General features: G+C 52.0%; 1 protein-coding gene across 2 annotated transcripts in view; it reads right to left on the bottom strand.

The window, feature by feature from the left end:
- Positions 1-20235, bottom strand: part of KSR1 (kinase suppressor of ras 1) — a 145221-nt gene that overhangs the window by 54930 nt on the left and 70056 nt on the right. For both annotated transcript variants that reach the window (XM_081218216.1, XM_081218217.1), the window contains exon 2: positions 7319-7459. In XM_081218216.1, the coding sequence (XP_081074342.1) occupies positions 7319-7459 (141 nt within the window). The remainder of the gene's footprint in view (positions 1-7318; positions 7460-20235) is intronic.

Genomic DNA, 20235 nt, shown 5'->3' with positions numbered 1-20235 from the left:
GGCCTGCATCCCGGGGCCCACAGAGCTAGAGCCACTCCCAGCCAATGGGAAACCAAGATGGTGGCAGAGGTGAGGCAGCTTTCTTCCCCATCCCCAGGAGAAGGCCTGACTTTACACATGGGAATGCACGGACAGAGGAAAGGGGAAAGAGAAACCTGCCTAGTCGGGGCCACCACAAAAACCCCTTACCGGACCCGCCTGCATCTTCAGTTCAAAACACGCCACCCGGGCTTCCCTGGTGGCGCAGTGGTTGAGAGTCCGCCTGCCGATGCAGGGGACACGGGTTCGTGCCCCGGTCCGGGAAGATCCCACATGCCGCGGAGCAGCTGGGCCCGTGAGCCATGGCCGCTGAGCCTGCGCGTCCCGGGCCTGTGCTCCGCAATAGGAGAGGCCACAACAGTGAGAGGCCCACGTACCGCAAAACAAAAACAAAAACAAAAACAAAACACACCACCAGCGAGACCTTATTCAGGGAGCCTGTGGCCCATGGAATCCAGCCTCCGCTCACCCACGCTCCCTGCTAGCACTGATCCCAGCCAGCGCTTGCCACTTCCTTTAACAACTACCAACAGGGAAATTGCTGAAGGAAAAAAAAATGGCTCCATGCCAGCAGGCTCTGAAATCATTTCCCCAGCTGCAGCCAGAACATGAAGCTGTGATTTTTAGTTTTTAACCTATAGATGGGGAAGGGGGTGGAGATAGTCACAGCCTGTGACGCTAGATGCCCGGGGAAGGGGCCCTGCCTCTAAACTCAGTCTCCTGCTCACTCCCTCGTCCCGAAGGCCCCCCAACCCTCCAGACCTGCTCCCCACTCCTCACCAGCCAGGGGCACTGTCTCACCTTCCACCCACCCCCCACCAGCCCCGATGAATCCAGCCTTCTCACTAGGAGGGGTTCTACTTTCCTTCAAACAATCCTAATGTTCTCTGTCTTCCTCTCTCATGCACACGCTCTTCCATGATCTCCCAGATAAAACCGCAACCCCTACGCTCCACTCGTGGAGAGAACCACGAACTAACCCTGTTTCCTCACCGATCTCCTCCCGGACCAGCCCTTTGCAAACACGTCCTGTGAGGACGGCACCAGCTTTCTGAGACCCAGACCCCGGGGTCTTTGCAGTTACTGTTCCCTCCCTCCGTCTAGTGTGTCCTTCCCATTCCCGCCAGGCTAGCCCCCGGCTAGCACCCACGGTGAGTTTGCCCGCGTGCTTCCACAGACCCCAGGCTGGTTTCCGTCCGGGCACTCGGTGCCAGCTGTCGATCGTGCATCTCCCCCAAGCCTCAGAGCTCCTGGCACTGGGGAGAGCGTGTTTGGCATCCCGGCTCTCAGCACACGGCCTCACCAGCACGGGCTCCAGACCTGTGCTGCCCAATCACTGCAACTGCCAAATGGCCATTTAAATCAAAATTCAGTATGATAGAAACAAATTTTAATTTCACTTTCTCCGTCGCACTACACATATTTCAAGGGTCCCCCGCCGGGGGTGGCTGGTGGCTACCACACTGCAAAGGACAGAATAGAATGTTTCTAGCATCACAGAAAGTTCTGTTGGACAGTGTCACTCTAGACAAAGGACTGATGGTTGGGTGAATACAGGAAGGCATCTCCAGAGCTTCCCGTCTCCAGCATCCACAGAGGAGGGAGGAGTCAGTGGTCACACAGGTCAGAGTGCCTGCAGCAGGCTCTGGAGCCGCAGAGGGCCGAGGTGTGTCCCCGGTGGGAAGAGGAGGAAGAGTGCAGAGTCCCTTCGTCCACACCAGAAACCCAGAAGTGCCACACCACCCTGCAGCCACTTCCACGTCTGTCCCCTCTCTTCATCCAGTGGGAGGGCATTCTTTCCAGGAAACTGTATGGCCACAAACTGGTGACCACAATCTAAGGACAAAGCTGAAATACTATTTAGATAACCCTAGAGGCCCAGATCCTGGGAAGGTGATTTTGAAAAGGAAGGAGGAGGTTATACATGGATACATGGCTACACACACGTATGAGGCAGGTATTTTCCTGCGGGAAAAATTAGAGCCCCAGTCACGAAGCTATGAAGCCTCAAGATCAGCAGAGAACTCAAAGAGGCTGAAGAGACAAGTCCCATCACACAAAGACCATCCCCAGAGGCCTCGGGGAGCAGCCCTGGGGCAAATCATCTTGGGGGTATTGACTGCACCAATGCACCCCCATAGCTCAGCACAAGGAAATTGCCAGACTTCATGGATTTTGATCCCTTCCCCAAAAAGCCAGACAGAAAAAGGACAGTTAGAGACCCCGTTTTCAAGTCTGGCACCCCCAGCCTCCATCCCACTGTGACTTTCGCTCATTCCTCAGTCACTTTTCACCAGCAAATATCTGCCAGGGCTTCCCATATGCCAGGTGCCATGCTGCTGGGCACCTGGCTTCTTCTGGGCATGAGCTGATGCCTTCTGTGTGGGCCTCTATGTGCACACGTGGGCACCCCTCCAACACAGTGATTCCTAAGATATCACAGAGCAATCCAATCTCTTCCCACTCTATTGCTAAAGAAGAATGAGGTGGGTTTGCATGGATTAACAAAGAGGTGAGATTCAGACTAAAACCCCACAGGATGGTGTATATTCTATGATCCCATTTTAACATCTAAAAAAAAAAAAAAAAAGGAAAGGAAATTTGGATGTGAATAAAAACAATGTGGTACCCTGGATTGGAACCTAGAACAGGAAGAGGACAGTAATGGAGAAACTGGTGAAATCCAAATAGAGTCTGGAGTTTAATTAGTAGTCGTGTACAAATGCCATGTTCTGAGTTTCCACGAATGTACCGTGGTAACGTATGATGTTAATGATGGGGGAAGCTGGGTAAGGGGTACATACGGGAACTCTGCATTCTCTCTGCACCTTTTCTGTAAATCTAAAACTATTCCAAAATAAAACATTTATTTAAGAAAATAAACAATGATTTCAATGACATTCAGACATCAAAGGATTCTGTCTGTGAGGTCAACTTTGGAAAGGCATGGGGCTTTCATGCTGTTTGGAACTTTGGTTTCTGAAATTTGCACCTATTCTAGAACCAATTCTGGCTGAAAGCACACAGGATGCATCAAGGCCTAGCAGGGTGGGGTGGGTGCCAGTCAGAGTCCACACAACTGCCGGGGTTAAGAAACAGAACAAGACAGGCCAACGCCCCAGGGCTGGCCTTGAAGCCAGGGAGCTACTCTAACTCTGCTCCCGCCCCCCCCACTGCAAGGAGAAAGTCTAAGGAACACAGTGCGTGAAGCCAGCTCCTCCCCGGTCAGAAGGGGCTGGGATTTCTAAAGGAAACAGCCTTCTTTCAACCTTCAGGACACTCTGGCCCATAGCCCAAGAACTGCCATGAGATCTGGGGGGAAGAAAAAGACTAATTTTGAGAAGAAGGGTCTGGGGAGTCTGGGGGAAGATGGAGTGACACCTGGCCAGTGTCTCCTTGTGGTTCTTAAAACCCAGGCAGCCTGGCCTGCCCTCCTCCTGTTCCCCAGCCACTCTGGCCTCATCTCCTCCAGCCCACCGGTGATGGTGACGATGGTGGTGAGGATGCCAATGGTGGTAAGGATGACCACGTGTGGCCCTTAGGACCAGCAGGAGGTGGGAGGCAGACACTGGGCCTGCCTCCCGTTGGTCCCACGTGCTGCCTTCTGTCTTAAGCCCTCGGCCAACTCCCACTGCCTCTTGATTCAGAAAACTGCCCCCCAGCCAGCCCGTTTCCATCCACTCCCCTGATGGCTATTTACAGCTGCCTGGTGTACAAGCCTCCGACAGTCTCTGCTGGGTCTGACTCTCACTCAGGAATAATGGCAGCTGAGGATGAGGCGAGGAAACTGCCTTCATTTTCCCTCTTCCACCCCAGCAAACACCACAGTGCCTCGAAGTGCTTGACCCTCACAACTGCCTCAGCGAACACATGGCACATGGGTTACCCCCCCATTTTACAGAGAAGGAAACTGAGGCTTAGGGAGGTTAAAGGTTTGGCCAGGTTCCCAGAGCCAGGCCAAGAACTCAGGCATTTCTAAGAGGCAGGAGAGGGACGTGGCAAAGAGCGAGGACTCAGTGAATACACGGCACTTGTACTACACGCCAGGTGTGCTCTCTATATGTCAGCTTTGAGGCAAAATGAGCAGGAGACCCTGAGGGGTCCCAGGAGCCCCTTAGTCATGGTGCACACTCATAATCAGACTACAGAGGCCTCCCAGCAAGAGACTGGTCAGGCATTTGGAGACACAACCCCTTAATAAATGAAAGGTGGTCCGTAAGTCAGAAGGGCCCCCTGGGGCTCCGGCCTTCCTGGAGAAGGCCCCCTCCCCTGGGAGCACCAACTCTCCCAGGGGTCTTTCCAGAGGCTGACTCATGGGCAGCCGGGCGTGACTGGGAAGATGGATCTTTGGGGCTATAGCCCCAACAGTGGCCTACCGTACAGGCTTGAAAAGCCAGACCCTGGAATAACCTGTCACCACCCACTCAGGACCAAACCCTTGACTCAGGGGACACCCACCATGTCATGATGAGATCCACCCTTCCTCCCTTCTTCTCAAACAGTCATCACATGAGGCCCAATACTCAAAGGGGATTCTGTGACCAACAACCAGAGCAGGCAGGTCCCTGTCTCCCGGAGCTTGTACTCCAGCGGGAGAGAGGAGACGGACCCCGAGCAACAAATAAGTTACATAAACTCCAGAAAGTGACTGGTGCCCTTGAGAAAATCAGCCAAGGTGCATTGGTAGAAAATGAAAGATAGGAGTGACCTTTAGGTCACATCATCAGGGAAGACTGCTCGGAGGAAGTGACCATAGACCTGACACTAGAATGATGTCCACGGGATCAGCCTAGGAAAGAGCACTCCAGAGAGCGGGAGAGTGGGTGCAAAGGTCAAACCAGAGAGAGCGAAGGGGAGGGTGAGCGAGAGCAGGTGGGGATGGGTGGGTGGGGAGACAGATGGGGAGATGTAGAGAGGTGAAGTTCATTATACGTATTATGTGTTATTATACGTATACATTATACATATAATGTGTTACATGTACGCGGAACTGTTAATAATGCCCAAGGTACCTCCAGCTCACAAAACAGTTTCCCTCAACCTTCACATGGACCAACTCTTTTCTGCCAGTTTCTTCTTTTTTTAAAAAAATTTTTATTTATTTATTTATTTATTTATTTATTTTTGGCTGCGTTGGTCTTCGTTGCCGCCAGTGGGCTTTCTCTAGTTGCGGCAAGCGGGGGCTACTCTTCCTTGCAGTGCGTGGGCTTCTCATTGCAGTGGCTTCTCTTGTTGTGGAACACAGGCTCTAGGTGCACAGGCTTCAGTAGTTGCGGCACGCAGGCTCAGTAGTTGTGGCACACAGGCTTACTTGCTCCGCGGCATGTGGGATCTTCCCGGACCAGGGCTTGAACCCGTGTCTCCTGCGTTGGCAGGCAGATTCTTAACCACTGCACCACCAGGGAAGTCCCTCTGCCAGTTTCTTAAAAGCTGGCATATGCCACAAATATGAGGGCCACTGGGGCCGGGGCCAGGGCCGGGAGCAGGTAAGGTGCTGAGAGCGCCCCTGTGGGTCCCCCCCATTCATTCCCATCTTCTTCCACCCCCTTCCCCAAACCTTTTATGCTCATGTCACCTCCTGTCCTGGAATCTCTCCTAGGGAAAATTCTTTTTTTTTTTTTTTTTTTTTTTTTGTGGTACGCGGGCCTCTCACTGTTGTGGCCTCTCCCGCTGTGGAGCACAGGCTCTGGACGCGCCAGGCTCAGCGGCCATGGCTCACAGGCCCAGCCGCTCCGCGGCATGTGGGATCCTCCCAGACCGGGGCACGAACCCGTGTCCCCTGCATCGGCAGGCAGACTCTCAACCACTGCGCCACCAGGGAAGCCCGGGAAAATTCTTAAATACACAAATAGCTTCCTAAATAATATTAACCACCATGTTATATATAATAGTCAACAACTGGAATTAACCCCTGCCTGGTAAACTACAGCACATACACTTCAACATTATGCATCCACTTAAAAAAAGGCTGGGGGTTACTAAGTGTGAAAATACGGGGAAAACAGGCTGGTTAGCAGGTCAAATGATAAGAGCAAAATGTAAAATTGTTTATTCAGGATGGTTTAAACCAGTGTTGCCCTAGAGAAATATAATGCAAGCCACACACTTAAATTTTAATTTTTGAGCAGCCACATTTTAAAAAGTAAATATCTATGAAGTTAATTTTAATCACATTTTATTTAGCTTAATATATCCAAAATAGTGTCATCTCAACAGGTTAAAATTTTAAAGTTGTTAATATTTCTTTTTCTTTTTTCTGTATCAAGTCTTCATTCAGCACACCTTTGAATTTATATCTTTGAAATCATAACACATCTCAGTGTGGACTTGCCACATTCCAAGTCACAATATTAGCTACCTTACTAGACAGCACAGGTCTAACCCACTAGAGATTTTTTAAAGACTTAACTATTAGGGTAAAAAAAAAAGACTAGAAGGAAAAATCAAAATCTTAATGATCACAGATTTTTCTCTGAGTAGTGGGAATATGTATGTGATTTTCCCCTCCCTTTTCTGTTTTCCAAAGTGTAAATGAATAAAGTATAAAATGAATTCATATTACTTTTAAAACAATAGCAAGAGTCCATCTTTTTAATTTTAGAAGAGAAGTAAAGGATTTAAAAGACCTGGCTGGGTGAATCACACCTGCCAAGCATTGATTTATTGATGCCCCGTGAGAGCTGTCCTGGACCCCTGACCCTCTCCATGCGAACTGGTTGATTGGTTAGTGGGTAGGTTGGATGGATGGCAAGAGAGAACAAAGGAAGGAAAATAATATATTACTGCAGTTCCAGGAGAAAACTAAATTCAGACCCTTGCTTCCAAATTCCAAAGCTATCATTTACTAGCTGTGTGATTTTAAAGAAGTTATTTGACCCTTCTGTGCTTTAATTTTCTCAAGTATAAAATGGCAATAATGATAGTAACTCCTTCACAGGGTTTTGTGAGGATGAAGTGAGATTCTCTGCACAGAGTGTTCAACACAGTGTCTGTTGCACGGCCGACATTTCCAGAAATGTCGGCTGCTGTCCTCACGGCGAACCTATGAGTGGTGTGTTCAGGCTGCCTGGCTCATAAAGCAATGGCACCCAGGACACATACTAGAGCCACATGTACCCTGAGCCCCTCCTGTTGCTGCCACCCCCCCACATCCCTTTCCTGAGTATTGAGCACTAGCCACAGTGGAGCTGGTCCTCGGGTTTGTGTGTGGTCTCTTTGCTTGACTACCCCCCCATGCCCCACCCCCAGACCCCGATTCCCCACAGCCCGGTCCACGTACCTGTACCACCTCCGGCCTCACGTTAAAGATGTACAGCCAGTCGCTGAAGCGAGGGTAGCTGTTGAGCTCCGGGGTCCTCTCGCTGGGAGCCACGCTCAGCTTGCACTGCCGCTGCTTGCAGATGTACCGGACCAGCTTTGCCTGTGGGAAGTCCAGGAAAGAAAAGTGGGTTCATTCTGGGCACGTGTACATGGCAGCCCTGAGCATGATATGGGGAGCTCTGGCAAACACAAGCCGTGTGCTAAGGACAGGGGCCTGCCAGGTGCCCCCTCTGCTGCCATTCAAACGGGGTGAAGCAGGAAACCCTAGAGAACCACCCATCACCCATTACCCCACCCACGGCTGGCTGGCACGGCCTCCCCCTCGGGACCACGCTCTTCGGAGAGTAACTGTTGAGACTGGGCAGAAGACAGAACCGGCTTAAACCGGGAGAGGATGAGTAACCTTCCACTTAGGCTGCTTCCAGCCTAGAGTCAGATTGTCTGGGCTGGGATCCGAGGGCTCAGACACACCCTAGCCCTGTGACCTTGGACAAGCTACTTAACACCCCGCCCCCAGGAAAGCCTCAGTTTCCTTCACCAGAAAATGGGGGTAATAATAGAACCTCCCTCTCTGGGGGGCAGAAAAGAAATGAAGCACTCAGTGTGTGCCTGGCACATAGCACACACACCGTGAGTGCTGGCCAGGCCTGTGGGCTGTGGCATGGCTGGCAAAGGTCCCTGATTTGGGTCCACCAAGACCCATCCCTGAAATGTATGCAAATTTCAAGACATGTGAATCTGTGCATTTTCCAGGGAAGCGTGTCCACAGCTTTCAAAAGAGTCTCAAAAGGCTAAAACTTCAAAAAACTAAGGGTAAATTAAAGTCAGACCAGTATTCTCTTTGACAAACGCTGGGCCCCGACCAGCCGGGTGCTGACGGATGCAGAGGGGCAAGACCTGCAGCGCGGGCGCAGCGGGGGCTGATTGAGAAGGTGGAGTGGACTTGACCAGATGGAAATGAGCGCACAACCCAAAGCGGACCAGGCTCGGCTGAGGCCCAGCGACCCAGGCACCCGTTGAGAGCTTCCCCCAAAGGCAGGCACCACCTTCAAAGTCTTGGACAAAGGAACCCTGCCATTGGAGCCACTTCCCAAGACCTGCTGCCCACTTCAGGGTTTTTGCCCTTGTTAATTCATTCCTTTTTCTTTCATCTGTAAATATCTCAGTATATTTTCTCTAAAGAGTAAAGATTCTTTTTGGTAGCACAGTTACAGTGCTAAAAAATAATTACTGATATTTAATAATTTAAAATTTCAAATACTTAGAAAGCCTCCCAATTTCCAAACAGGAGCTCTCGACCATTTTTGGACCATGGACCCCTTTGGCAGTCTGGGGAGGTCCCTGATCCCTTTCTAAGAATAATGCTTTTAAATCCATAAAACAGAACATGAGGATTACAAATGAAATCAATTATATTTAAATATACTTATCAAAGTATTACTTAAAATTGTGATAGAGTACTATAAGCTTCTTTATTAAAGCATCAAACATATCTAGCAACGGGTCTCATACCTTTGAAGTTGTGACAAGTATAAACTGCTTTTTCAGATAGCCCCACAACTGTCATGTAATACGAAAACAGCTGTGATTTCTACTGGTGACCGAGCCGCACATATTTGCTAAGATGGCTGTGCCTTGTTGCCTCCATTCAAATTGAACAACATACTAAATTTCAGATAAGGTTAATGAAAAGAAAAGAAGGTACAATTCTTTTCCCCTCCAAATTCATGGACCCCCTGAATTCTATCCACAGACCCCAGTTAAAGAACCCCTATGGCTAGAGGGATATGAGGTGTGAAATGAGACCCATAATGACAACAAAACCATTGTTTCTACATCAGTCTTTCTGAAGTTTCCCCCAGAAATGTATCTGGTCCCAGGCTCACAATCTGCTAGACTCAGGGGCACGGGCCCTCTCCCGCAGCCCTGAGCTCTGCTAAGTCCTGCTATCTAGAGAGCTCAGCGGCAAGTGGAGACAATTAATTGCTAGAGAGGAAACACTGAGTCAGAACAAAAATAATTCCACGCATTGTACAGCTTTGATGTTTAGTGAAACCTAGACAAAGGCAAACCCAATGGCATTCTTGAACCACATGCCCTTCAGGTACCCAGAGCAGACATTACTAATGGAACGCTCTCTGCTGAGGCTGGCAACTCCGGGTTGCCACACAAGAAGTGTACTATGTGCTGTCCTATTATGGAACCTAGGCCCCTGGGAGCATCTTTAGAGCATAAAGCTAACAAATGTGAAGACACAAGTGCTGCTTTCATTCTACAAGGCTAAGTAGAGGCACTCATGTCCCACTCTGACCCATCTCTCCCAACGGTGACCAGAGGCCAATTCCAAGTTCAGGGCTTCAACTTTCTTTTCCAGGCTCATCTCCTCTCCACCCAGCCTGGGTGCTCCAGGGATTCCACAAATACCTTCTGTACTTCCCTACTCCCAGGCCTCTGCTCCAACTGTTTTGGCAGGAAATCCTTCCCTCCTCCAGCCACAATGTCCTTGGCCTGGGCAAGACCTCCCGGGCTAATTAGAATCCCTTATCTCCCCTTCTGAGTGCACTGTCTACACCTTTCTGGGAGCGCCTATCACAGAGGGGTTCATGTTCGAGCTTCTCACTGGGTCTCCCCCAATAGATGTGAGCTCCCAGGGCAGTGGACAAAGCACAGGCTTCAGAGTTGAACAGAATCTGGGTTCAAATCTAGTTTCTGCCATTTAACAGCTGTGTGACCTCGGGGAAATGCATTAACATCTCTGAGTCTTGGTTCTGTCATCTGTACAACAGCAAGGATGATACCAGCTTGCAGTTGGTTGGGAGGATTGAATTATAGTATGGAAACCACCCCCAAAGACTAGGTTAGTCCCCCATTATTTTACATCAGGGCAGGGACCGTGCCCACCTCACTTGACTGTCCCCACACGTCTATTACTGCATCTGGCACGTAACACGTGCTCAAAGATGCCTCAGGAAGGAAGGAGGGAAAAAAACACAGGGGCCTTATCCCCACATCGAAAGGTTTCTCACAGCCAGGGCTTCCTTCCACTCCAAACTGCTCTCAAACCACAGTGTCAAATTGCTGACCAAAGACAAGGCAATAAATCAATTAACTGTGCAAAGTCAAAACCATTCTTTTCTGCATGAACCAAAGAGCTCAGGCTGCTGGCACTAACATCAGCAGCAAAGAGGGCGGACCGTCACCAGCCCGAGTGTTTCCAGGGCTGCACCCCTAGGAGCCAATTAATAACCCATCCATTCTGCTAAGACTTTGGCCACTACAGGTCAACATCAAGATCAGCCAACCCGGCCTTGACAACGAGCCAGTATCTGGGGGCTCTATCGCATTCAGCCCCGCCAGCATGTCCCGCCCTTTTCAGCCTCAAGGCCCGAAGCCCTGGCCCTTTACCAGGAAGGCTCATCCCAATGACCTCTCAGCCTCCACAACTCAGCTTAGATATCCATTCCTCCAGGAAGACTTCACCAAGCCCTTCAGCCCTGTTCTTCACAGCCCCAGCCCTTCTCCTCCATCAGATCACACAGCGCAGTTCTAATATTTTACTTCCTTCTTTAGACAGGAAACTCCCTGAAGCCAGGGGCCTGGTCGGTGTTCTTGATCACCTGATCACCACTAGATCCGCAGGGGCCAGCACAGCACCTGGCATGTGGTCTGCTGCTGTAAAACCTTAGTTGAATGAATGGACAAATGAACACACAATACATTTTGGAGCCCCGACAGGCACACATGTTTATTAAAATGACAGTGGAAAACAAATGCCAATCAGGCAAGTGATGGCTCAGGAGCTTGAGAGTCTCAAAATCCAGGGGGAGTTCCCCCAAAGCGGAGCGAGCGGTTTCTTTTTTTTTTTGCGGTATGTGGGCCTCTCACTGTTGTGGCCTCTCCCGTTGCGGAGCACAGGCTCCGGACGCACAGGCCCAGCGGCCATGGCTCACGGGCCCAGCCGCTCCGCGGCATGTGGGATCTTCCCGGACCGGGGCACGAACCCGTGTCCCCTGCATCGGCAGACGGACTCTCAACCACTGCGCCACCAGGGAAGCCCCAACGGTTTCTTTTTTTAAAGGCTGTTAGAGATCCCCACTAGGCAGCCCAGAGGGGGCCCATAGGTAGGACCACGCAGAATTTAAAGGGATTCCTCACTGCACGCAGTTGACAACCCATAAGCCTGGCCACCCGTGCGGGGAGCAGGAAAGGGGATGAGTCGGGGCGCGCTGCGACCCAACTGCCCACGGGACCGGTGTACTAGAGCTCGTAAAGAAGAAACGACACCTGCAGATTTGGGCTCTGCTTAAGGAGGTGCCCGGCATGCACCTGAGCAAAAATAAGGCTGCTCTCACTTTTTAGAAAGTTGGTTGCAGTCGCAGAAACACCCAGGGGTTACTTTCCCAGATGAGCCGTAGCAGGGCCTGCCGGCCCATCACCAGGGGCCTCCGTGAGGGCTTTTCATGGGTAGCGTCATTTTCTCTTAACCACAAAACCGCAAGATATAAATTCTTCAGAAAGAAGAGCACCTGGGGGTTTCAGCGACGGGACCAGCAGCAAGAGGGAAAGAGTCATCAGCACTCTGGCCACAGGCGAGGACCTGGGGTAGAACAAAAGTCTTCCTCCACCCCTGATACTCTTTTTTTTTTTTTTTGCAGTACATGGGCCTCTCACTGTTGTGGCCTCTCCCGTTGCGGAGCACAGGCTCCGGACGCGCAGGCTCAGCGGCCATGGCTCACGGGCCCAGCCGCTCCGCGGCATGTGGGATCCTCCCGGACCGGGGCACGAACCCGTGGCCCCTGCATCGGCAGGCGGACTCTCAACCACTGCACCACCAGGGAAGCCCCTCCCCCTGATACTCTTTGGCTTCATGGGTGTGCATGCCGTCCCTGCCCTGACACTCAGCCTGATTTAAAGAAGGAGAAGAAGACCATCACGTCAGCCCGCAAATAGTTGGTGGGTATCACCGAGACACGGTACACAGCAGGCGCTCACTAAGTGTCCAGGGCTGAAAGATCTAGGCTCTGGTCCCAGCTCTGACATTTATGGTCAAGGCTCTTGGGGAAATCCCCCTTAGCTCAGCTTCAATCTCACTATAAAGAGGGTAACATTTTATGGAAGTTGGGGTCCAAATATATATGAAAGTGCTTGGAACAACACTGACAAAAATACAGGCCCAGAACATTACCCTTGGTTACACCAAGCACATCCAAGAATCAGTGTAGCTCCGAGGAAAAACTCCAGCTCTCAGGACAGAGGGACCTGGCCTCAAAGCCCCTCACCACCACCCTCCCTCAGCAGGTGAACACAGATTTATTAACCTGTCAGCCTCAGTTTCCCCACCTCTAAAATGGGGATGATCTCCCACCAAGGGCTACTGTGAAGACCTACATGAGAAAACATGGATGTAAAATGTTCAGAAAATGACCGGCACAAGGAAACACGTGCTCAGTGGAAGCCTGGGTGGGTGGTGTCCTCATCCAGCTAAGTCTCCAGATTCTCTTACAACCTCCTTGGGTGACAGGGAGAACGCAGGTGAGGTCATGCCCATTTCAGAGATGGGGCTAAAGAAGAGCCAGATGCTGGCGATGGCCTTCAGGACAATGCTGGTGATGTTCACAGAGCCGGGATGTTTATTTTAAGGTCTAAGGGCCAAGACCCCGCTCCCAGGTTGACTCCAAGAAACCTGAGCACCCTTCTCCTTGGAGAGCTCACACCTCCACCATTAGCACCAGATGACGTGGCCGGAGTGGAGCTGCGTCGACTCTGGGGATGCTGCCTGCCCAGACAAGCACCTGCACCCCAGCCTGGCACCCTGATCAACTTCAAATATCATCTGCCAGCCCTGGCTGCGCTGGCGTGACTCCCAAACAGGCCTCCCAAATGGAGGCTGCCCTGAGCACCCCTTCCATGGAGATGAGGCCAGTCAGACACCCCTGAAGAGCAGACACCAGTCAGATCTCCCGAAGCACATGCCACTGAAAGAGAAAAACTTCCCCGGGAAAAGGAAGCAGCTCCCAGAGCTGTAAGGGCGCAGGAACATGAGAGGCCTTATGCGACGGCTGTGTGCATGGATGATTTCTCACCCAGGGTTTTGCACCTTTGCAGAAAACACATCTTTCCAGACAACTGGTTTTGCAAACAAAGTCAGCTGTACCCTAAAACACAGGGCCTGGAAGGGGGAGGTCTCTTCTATGGGTGATCTGTGATCCAGGCTATAGAAGTGACCAGATTCCAAGACGGTTGTCACCCTAACCCCGCTGGCTACTGCAGGACTGAGCAGATCACTGCCTTCTCAGGGTTCCAGGACTTCCCATCTCAAGCAGGGCAGGCGGGTCAGAGGTGACAGATGGTGAAATATAAATGGGCAATGAATCCCAGGCACAGGCAGAGATGGACACCAGACTCCCAGGTACAGCAGTGGGCTCTCTCAGTTATGGAAATCACGTCAACACTTCATTATCAACCCTGGTAGTGATGATAATCTCTTCTATTTATGTAATACCTTATCCCCTTCTCTCCCTGGATTCTCGATGAAAATTCCAGGAGGTAAGCACTGCAGCACAAGAGTGGTGTCCCAACCTTCACACAACCCCAAAGCTCCTAAGCATATCATTTTTCCCACAAAATAGTTCTGTATAACCAAAAAAGTCACAGATCTTTCCAGACTCTTGATGGGAGAAAAGAACTATGTCGAGATGTGGGTGCTGGGTAACCTGCCTGGCTCACTCACTGGCTGAGGGACACCCATCCACCCAGCCTACAAACAGCAGCAGGCAATTCTGAGTCCAGCCTCAGCACGATGACAAGTGCAGCTTGTCACTCAGGGTCACTCACCAATAGTCAAGCCACACGTGCTAATGAACCCATGAGACTTAAAGGTGTATTTTATTATTCTCATCTTACAGGTGAGGAAACCGAGGCTCTGAGGACTCTGTAACTGTTTTGAATCATGAAGGGACTCAGACCTCAACCCAATGCCCTGTTTCTATATTCCACACCATCTCCCCAAATAACGACTCCCTGGCCCCGCTGCTCATCTAAGCCTGTCCTGACCGGAACAAGCAGGATAGCAGTGGGCAGGGTCTGCCTCTCCTGTGGCCCCAAGCCCCAGATCCAGCCACGTCCAGACTGTTCCAGGCAATGAGTCCTCTGAATAAAAGTCACAGACTGCCCTACACTCTCCAAAGGTATCCAGTCATCATGGGCCACCACCTCTGGTCCTGTTTTGCAAGTATCCACCCTTTGGGCTACACCCAATCCCTGGCTCCAAACCAGCTCTGAATTCACTAAAACTAGCCACCACCCTGACCGCTATCAGGGGCCGCCCCTTTCGAGGAGACCCCGGCATGCTTTGCAGAATGAGATGCACCTGGATGGGCCCCCCACACGTCCACCCTCTTCCCCTCGGCTCACTCAGCCCTCCAGGCAGCAGGCACAGTTTCTGGACCAGCTTCCAGCTCACCTACACCTATGGGACCCTGATCTCTCTTCCCAGGTGGGCCACACTATATATTCTTTTTTTTTTTTTTTTGCCATACACGGGCCTCTCACTCTTGTGGCCTCTCCTGTTGTGGAGCACAGGCTCCGGACACACAGGCTCAGCGGCCATGGCTCACGGGCCCAGCCACTCTGCGGCATGTGGGATCTTCCCGGACCGGGTCACGAACCCGTGTCCCCTGCATTGGCAGGCAGACTCTCAACCAGTGCACCACCAGGGAAGCCCCACACTATATATTCTTAAGAGGATGTCCACAGCAGTCCTTGCTAGGGCCAAGTCCCTGTCTAATCCATCCCAAACTTCAGGAAGTTGCCAAAGCTCTCGGGACTTACTCCAGCCTTCCCTGTACGGTCCCTGAAGCTGCTGCTCCTTCCCTGGCACCAGCCAGCTCTGCCCAGGCCTCGGGCTGTCCCCCTTACTTCTCTTACCTCCTCCCCAAAGCTGGAGTGAGCTTCTGGGGACCTCCTGCCAACCCAGCCAGCTAAGCAGTCTGGTCTGGCTGCCACGGCCAACGTGTTGCAGAATGATTTGTGAGGTTGTAAGGAGGCCTCTGGAGGTCATGACGCAGCTCATGGCTCCCCGCACAGGCCAGGCCAGGCCAGGCACTCAGCTCCAAGACTGTCGGCGGCAGCCCTCGGCCCTGGCACCGCCGAGCCTTGCAGAGGTCTCGAGGGTACCCAGTGGGGCTGCCATTAGTGGGCAAGGGGCAGAGTGAGCGAGCATGCCAGGGGAAGTGGGGCGAGCAGAGGAGAAAGTGACCTCAATTCCCAAGCCGGGTATTTCGCAACCAGCCATCCTTCACGCCCTCTGTCCCGCGCCCATTTCCTCCCGGGGAAGCCGCCACACGCGTGCATTTGTGCAGAGACAATCTCCCCGCCAAGTCTCCCACCAGCAACCCTGCCCTGACGTTAAACTCAGAGTCGGGGAACTTCAAACACAAACAAACAAGTCTGCCCCAGACCACAAGTGGAGCCATTCCCAAGGAGGCCGGGGGAGAGAGGGCCACAGCTGGGAACTCAGGGCCTCCCGCCCCCTTCGTCGGCTCCACTGGGGCTGCAGACTCTGGAGCGTGACAACCAGCTGCAGATGGGAGCTTCAAACCCAGGCTGAGACAAAACAGGATGAGACTTTGGCCTCACTGGTGGGTGTCAGTACCAGGGGCCAGCACAGCAGTGGGTGCAGGAGACCCTGCCCAGAGGCGCTGACACTTTGTCGCAGTTCAAACACTTACTCTACGTGCCTGTCTGAAGTTGAGCAGCCCACAGAGCATGGCTTAGCTCTCAACCCCTCAATTATAAGACGTAATCCCAGAGAATTCCTGACACTGCACACCGTAGGGGGCCTGGGTGTGAATTATCAAGCAGAGGCCTGGAAAAAAGGCAGACGCTGCACCTAATGACAAAGGTAGGTTTCTGCCAATGGGCCTACTCCCTTACCTACCCTGAAGACCTGGTGCCTGGAAGCCACTAGAAGGGAGGGATGGGGGAAGGTGAGACCCTTCAAACTCTGACCTGAAAGCACCTGCTATGAGTAGGAGGTCGTGCCATATACGGGGGGGATAGGTCTTCTTTTCCAGGAACATGACTGTTTGCCTAGCAACTGACACCATCACGGAAAAGGATAGAGGACTATGCAGGGGGTAAGGGGCAAGGTCAGGTGAGCTCCTCGAATACCAGGGGTGGACTAATGTGATGGCGAACTCCCCTGGCATGATGGGTGCTGCTCATTACCTATCTGATATCCATGCCTGACTTCTTCTGCACTCACAGGCCCACTCTGTTTGGGGCAGCACTGGGCCGGGTGATGAACTGGTCTGAGTCAGCGGTTCTCAACCCTCACTTTATGTCCATGTAATCGACCTAGGATGGGGTCCCAGCACGGCTCTTGTGATGATCTGGGCCCCACTTCCAGCTTCCTTTGAAATTAGCTATGTATGACAGTTCTGGTCAATGAGACACGAGAGCGTGTCGGCTGGAAATGCTGGGAAAGTGTTTGCTTTCCTCACAAGTGGGACGGTCTCCGGGGCTTCCCATAGCCCCCCCTTCCTGCTCTGAAGATTGGAATTGCCAAGAGTGATCCAGAGAACCACAGAGACACCACTGTTAAGCAGATAAACACATGAAACACCTTACTCCAAACTTCTCATAGTAGGAGAGACATAAGGGCCTGTTTGTGGAAGTCACATCTTCTGTTACTTGCCACGGAAAGCAGTCCTTCCTGCTAACGTTTATTAAGGCTGCACTGTCTCAAACCTCCTTCTAAACCTTCTAAGGCTTCCGGTCTGCTTCCAGAAAATCTACAAAAAGAAAAAGAAGGTATCTCGCCATTCTTCTTGGGACCATGTGTCATCCAAAAGCATTCCTCCAAAAGTCTTTCCAGGGCTTCCCTGGTGGTGCAGTGGTTAAGAATCCGCTTGCCGGGCTTCCCTGGTGGCGCAGTGGTTGAGAGTCCGCCTGCCGATGCAGGGGACGCGGGGTCATGCCCCGGTCCAGGAAGATCCCACATGCCGCAGAGCGGCTGGGCCCATGAGCCATGACCGCTGATCCTGAGCGTCCAGAGCCTGTGTTCCACAACGGGAGAGGCCACAAGAGTGAGAGGCCCGTGTACCGCAAAAAAACAAACACACAAACAAAAAAAACAACGGATCTATATAGCAAGTAGCTAGAGACTAGAGGGGATGGGGAAGGGTGGGAGAGCAAAGTCAGCCAGGGGGCAGGGCCAGCTCATGCAGGTCCCAGAAGATTCTGGAAGGTCCTGGAAGGCCACACTAAGGCATCTGCGATCAATCTTGCAGGCGTGGGGAGGAATGCAAAGGAAGAAATGTAGTCAGATTTGGATTTTTGAATGATCATTCTGGAAACCATGTAGAGGACAGATTGAAGTGGGTGTGGAGAAAGCAGAGACAGGAAAGTCAATTAAGGAGCCAATGCAATTCAGCAAATGAGAACAAAAGGTAATTTAGTCAGTGGCAGTGTGGGTGGAAAGGAAGGAGCAGATTCTAGAGATGTTTTATTAGCATTTTTACTATAAAGACAAGACTTCCCTGCTTGCTTGTCTGGGGAATTTCTGGCATACCAGCACCCTGGAATGCAGGAAGCCTGAGAGCTGAGTTTCTCCAGCAAATGAGTCAACATGTGTTTGACTTAGTAGAACTTGGTGCTTCATGGCGGAGGGGCCAGCTACCTGTCAGAAGCCTTCAGGCCCGAAGGTCCGACTTGGAAAAGGCACCTCAGCCCAGGTGTCTCCCGGCTTGCCCCTTCCCCACCTCCCAGGTAGAGGGGTGCCCTGCACCTGCCAGAAGCAAAAGTCACTGCCCCAGCTGCTCCAGCTCCAGCTCCTCCCAAAGCCCCCAGAAGCGGGTCAGCTAGAAAGAGGCAGCACTTGCCAGAGCGGCCAGGCCCTGGAGGAGCTTGTCCAGCCAGCCCCCTCCGGCCCGCATGCAGAGCAGGAAGCTCCCACCCCTTAAAGGACAGCAGGCCCAGATGTTCCTGCAAGAGAAAGAGCGAGCTCTCCCCTATCTTCCTTAGAAAGATCACGGGGATGGAGAGTCAGATAGACTGAAGTTCAAACCTCACCCCCACCTCCTACCAGCTAAGGGACTGTGGGCCATTGACAATCTCTCTGAGCCTTTATTTCCTCTATTGTAAATGAGGGGGAAGATCAGCCTCCAAAGATCCCTGTCAAGACAGAACGATAAGACGTGCTCAGCAGCTGGCGTGCCGCAGGCACCCAGCAAATATCTGTTCCCATCTCCTTTCTCTGGGGCCTTAATCGTGGGTAAGGCCGTGGCTTTGACGGCTGACAGGGAGCCCAGGACAGGGGTTGGGGGGAGGCCTCAAAAAGCGAGTGTCCAAAGGCAGGGGTTGATTACTGATCTGCTGACCTGTCTGCAGGCTTCCCACGGAACAGGGCTAAGAACCGACTGTAGAAACAAACAGCTCTGAGCAAGAGGGCGGGTCAGCACTACCCCCGCTTTTACAATCCATTCTGTACTATCAAGATCTGAGCAACACCTCTGACACTGCATTACCAAGCTGAGTTTCAGGTGAGACCAGGATGCCCCACCAGCGACGTGACTGCCCGTTCTAGCTTGAAGGGCACCAATGAGATGACCTGGTAGCTTATGGGTACTTGTGCGGATGCCTCACACCTGGTCACAGCACGTCACAGTTTACAGACATCATCCCATCCGACCCTCCCCACAGACCCATGAGAACCACCCTCATCTCCATTTACAGAGATGAGAAACCAAGGCTCAGAGGTGAAGTGACGTGCCTCAGGCCACAGGATATTTACTGTGTTAAGGCACCAGCTTCACACCCAGGCTTTTCGAGTCCAATTGTCAGTGCTCTCACCCCCTCCCACCCCGCAAGAGGGGACAAAATTATTTTAAGTTAATAGATTAAAACCAAGCACTCCTGAAACACTGAGTCCCACTGGGGCCACTCCCAGCTGGGACCCCTCGATGCCTCTCAGGAAAGGAAGGCTGGGAGGCGCTTGGCAAGGGCGTTCACGCCTCTTTTCACCAGGGATCTGCCAAGGCCATCCGACTACCCACAGCCGTCTCTGTTATAAACTCTTCCCAGCACTCTTCTTAAGAGACCATTTTATCTGGGCAGAGGCAGATAAGGAACTGTGGGGTTCAGATGACGTAAGAAAGAAGTCAGACCTGGAACCCGGGGATGGAACTGCAGTGGGGTTGAGGTGACGGCCCGCCTCTCCAGCACACAGAGGCCCAGAGATACAGGGTCTCTGCCCCTAAGCCCTGTGCAGTCCCCTCAGCTGTACCTGGGCTGACGTCACTGACACTGTCATTGGCGGAGAGTGAGAAAGGGCTCAGATAGCAGGAGCTATCCCAGGAATGCGGGCCAGAGGCGGTGGAGGGAGGGATGGTCAGACCTGGGTTCAAATCCCAGGTCTATTGCTGTCCAATTGCCTTAAGTTACTCAGCCATTCTATGCTTTAGTTTCCTTATCTGTAAAATGGGAGAATAACAGTACTACCTTCATGGGTGGGAGATGTAAAGTGCTTAGCACGAGGCCTGGTAGCTTGTTAATACTCATGGTCAGCCATTTTTATCACAAAATGTATCTTGTTATCTTTGAAAGTAGTTAAATTCTGACTTGTTGATTCCTTTAAGATTCTTGCTCATATTTCCGAGCGAGTCCATGTACATGGCAAATACCAAGCTACACTCGTGTGTTCCCCAAAAAGGGGGCAAACGCAGACAAGGTCAGGTGAGGCTGGAACACACTCACCCCAGAGGCTGAGCAGGGAACACACAAGCGGGCCTGTGTGACAGGAACCCAGTGAGCCGACTGAGCAGCAGAGTGAAGCAAACCAGGACAACTATTAAGATGCCTGCCCCAACCTGAGGA

The sequence above is a fragment of the Mesoplodon bidens genome, assembly GCF_964165515.1.
Source record: "Mesoplodon bidens genome assembly, chromosome: 19".
Classification (NCBI taxonomy): Eukaryota; Metazoa; Chordata; class Mammalia; order Artiodactyla; family Ziphiidae; genus Mesoplodon; species Mesoplodon bidens.
Note: the sequence above shows the minus strand (reverse complement) of the source record. Positions and strands in the feature narration are given on the sequence as shown.